The following is a 2670-nucleotide window of genomic DNA, read 5'->3' on the forward strand; positions in this document are numbered from 1 at the left end:
TGCCCCAGGTCATCCAGCCAGGTCCAAGTGGAGGAGTGGGGAATCAAACCCGGTTCTCCCAGATTAGAGTCTGCGCACTTAACTAGTACCTCCAAGGTACTAGTAAACGTTTGCCACGGGCTGCCTCCAGACGCCCGTGGTGTGATTGCGCCGGTGCGCGGCATTCCCCTCCGGTCCCTTGTTTACCCGCCGGCGCCGAGGGAAGGACCCGTGGTATGCCGCCGGCGCGTCTGATCGCGTAATCGCGGATCAAACTGCGCCGGGGCAATTAGCCACACCTCCCCCCTGCGATATCCGGCCCGTATGACCGGGGCCTGAGACTCCTTTAGGTAGTGAAGGGCAGGGTATCGATCCAATCTCTTCTTCTTCTCCTCCTTTCTTCAAGTCAGTCTCTGCAGGTCTTCCTGGGTGGGCAGGAAATGCTTCTCATAATCGGAAAACGGCACCCGGGCGGGGCTGATTGTCTCTTGCGGGGCCGGTTCTGTGATCTTCAGGATTTCCATCTCCTCCGGCTGCTTGGTTGAGGTGGGCAGATGGGGAGTGTCCTGCAGGAAACAGGGCCCAGCGTTAGAGAAGCCCTAGAGATTTCCGGAAACGGGGCCCTCCCGCCGGGAGCACACATCGGCGGGCGCAAAATCGTCTTATACTGAACCAGACCCTTGTTCTATCAAAGTGGGTATTCTCTACTCAGACTGGCAGCAGCTCTCCAGGGCCTCAAGAACAGGGTCTTTCCCATCACCTCCTGCCTGATCCGACTGCTATAAAAAAGCCAACGCTATGCTGGGGATTTAAGGAAAGGAACTGAGAGAGTATCATAATGCCCCTGTATAAATCGATGGTGCGACCCCATTTGGAGTACTGTGTACAATTCTGGTCACCACACCTCAGGAAGGTTATTATAGCACTGGGAGAAGTGCAGAAAAGGGCGACTAGAATGATAAAAGGGTTGGAACACTTTCCCTATGAGGAAAGGTTAAAGTGCATGGGGCTCTTTAGCTTGGAGAAACGACGACTGAGGGGTGACATGATCGAGGTTTACAAGATTATGCATGGGAAAGAGCAGGTAGAGAAAGAAGTCCTTTTCTCCCTTTCTCACAAGACAAGAACTCCTTGTGGGCACTCCATGAAACTGCTGAGCTATTGGGTTAGAATGGATAAATTCACTGCCACAGGAGGTGGCGGCTGCTACAAGCATGGATGGCTTCAATAGAGAATTAGATAAGCATCTGGAGCAGAGGTTCATCAGTGGCTATTAGCAACAAGGTATAGATAGGAACTCTCAGGCTAGAGCAAGGGATGCTCTGTCTTCTTGGCGCTTGGGAAGTGGGGGGCAGCAGTGGGAGGGCTTCTAGTGTCCTGGCCCCACTGCTGGACCTCCTGAGGGCACCTGGTATTTCTGGCCACCATGTGACACAGAGTGTTGGACTGGAGGGGCCATTGGCCTGATCCAACATTGGCTTCTCTTACGTTCTTATGTTATCTGGAGACACCAGGGACTGAACCTGGGACCTTCTGCATGCCAAGCAGGGGCTCTGCCACTGAGCCAGCGTCTCAGGTCAAGGTCTTTCTCACCACCTCCTGCCTGGTCCTTTTCACTGGAGATGCCGGGGACTGAACCTGGGACCTTCTGCATGCCAAGCAGGGGCTCTGCCACTGAGCCAGCGTCTCAGGTCAAGGTCTTTCTCACCACCTCCTGCCTGGTCCTTTTCACTGGAGATGCTGGGGGATTGAGCCTGGGACCTTCTGCATGCCAAGCAGAGGCCCTGCCAGTGAGCCAGGGTCTCAAGTCAAAGTCTTTCCCATCCCCTCCTGCCTGGTCCTTTCAACTGGAGATCCTGGGGATTGAACCTGGGACCTCCTGGATGCCAAGCTCTGCCCCTGTGCCACAGCCCCTCCCCACACATGAAGCTGCCTTTTATTGAATCAGTCCCTTGATCCATCATTGTCCGTATTGCCTACTCAGACTGGCAGCTGCTCTCCAGGGTCTCAGGCGGACGTCTTTCCCATCACCTCCTGCCTTAATTGGAGGTGCCGGGGATTGAACCTAGGACCTTCTCCATGCCCAGCAGAGTATCTTTCACTGAGCCATGCTCTCCCCAAACAAGAATGAAGCTGCATTATGCTGAAGCAGACCCTTGGCCCACAAAAGTTAGTGTTTTCTACTCAGACTGGCAGCTGCTCTCCAGGGTCTCAGGCAGAGGTCTTTCACATCACCTACTACCTCATCCTTTTTAACTGGAGGTGCTGGGGATTGAACCTGGGACCTCCTGCATGCCAAGCAGATGCTCTGCCACTGAGCCACAGGCCGTCTTTACAGCTCTCCAGGGTCTCAGGTGGAGGACTTTCACATCACCTACTTTTTTTAAAATTGGAGATGCCGGGGATTGAACCTGGAGTTGGCAACCGTAGTGTGCATGCACTGTACAATCCTTTTGGGGAGGTTTGAGGTGGACGGGCTGTGCGGCTCAATGGCAGAGCATCTGCTTGGCATGCAAAAGGTCCTAGGTTCAATCCCCAGCATCTCCAGTTAAAAAAGACCAGGCAGGAGGTGATGGGAAAGACCTTGACCTGAGAGCCTGGCTCAGTGGCAGAGCCTCTGCTTGGCATGCAGAAGGTCCCAGGTTCAATCACCAGAATCTCCAGTAGAAAGGACCAGGCAGGAGGTGATGG

General features: G+C 54.2%; 1 protein-coding gene across 1 annotated transcript in view; it reads right to left on the reverse strand.

The window, feature by feature from the left end:
* Positions 1 to 348: 348 nt before the first annotated feature.
* The window catches only part of LOC107120220 (interleukin-27 receptor subunit alpha-like), a gene marked incomplete at its 5' end in the record, with an annotated part of 8758 nt that continues 6436 nt past the window's right edge, over positions 349 to 2670 (reverse strand). The window contains one exon of the mRNA XM_015422861.1: positions 349 to 545. Coding sequence (XP_015278347.1) covers positions 381 to 545 — 165 coding nt within the window. The remainder of the gene's footprint in view (positions 546 to 2670) is intronic.

Source organism: Gekko japonicus, unplaced genomic scaffold, assembly GCF_001447785.1.
Source record: "Gekko japonicus isolate JY-2015 unplaced genomic scaffold, Gekko_japonicus_V1.1 scaffold7270, whole genome shotgun sequence".
In the NCBI taxonomy this organism is placed as follows: Eukaryota; Metazoa; Chordata; class Lepidosauria; order Squamata; family Gekkonidae; genus Gekko; species Gekko japonicus.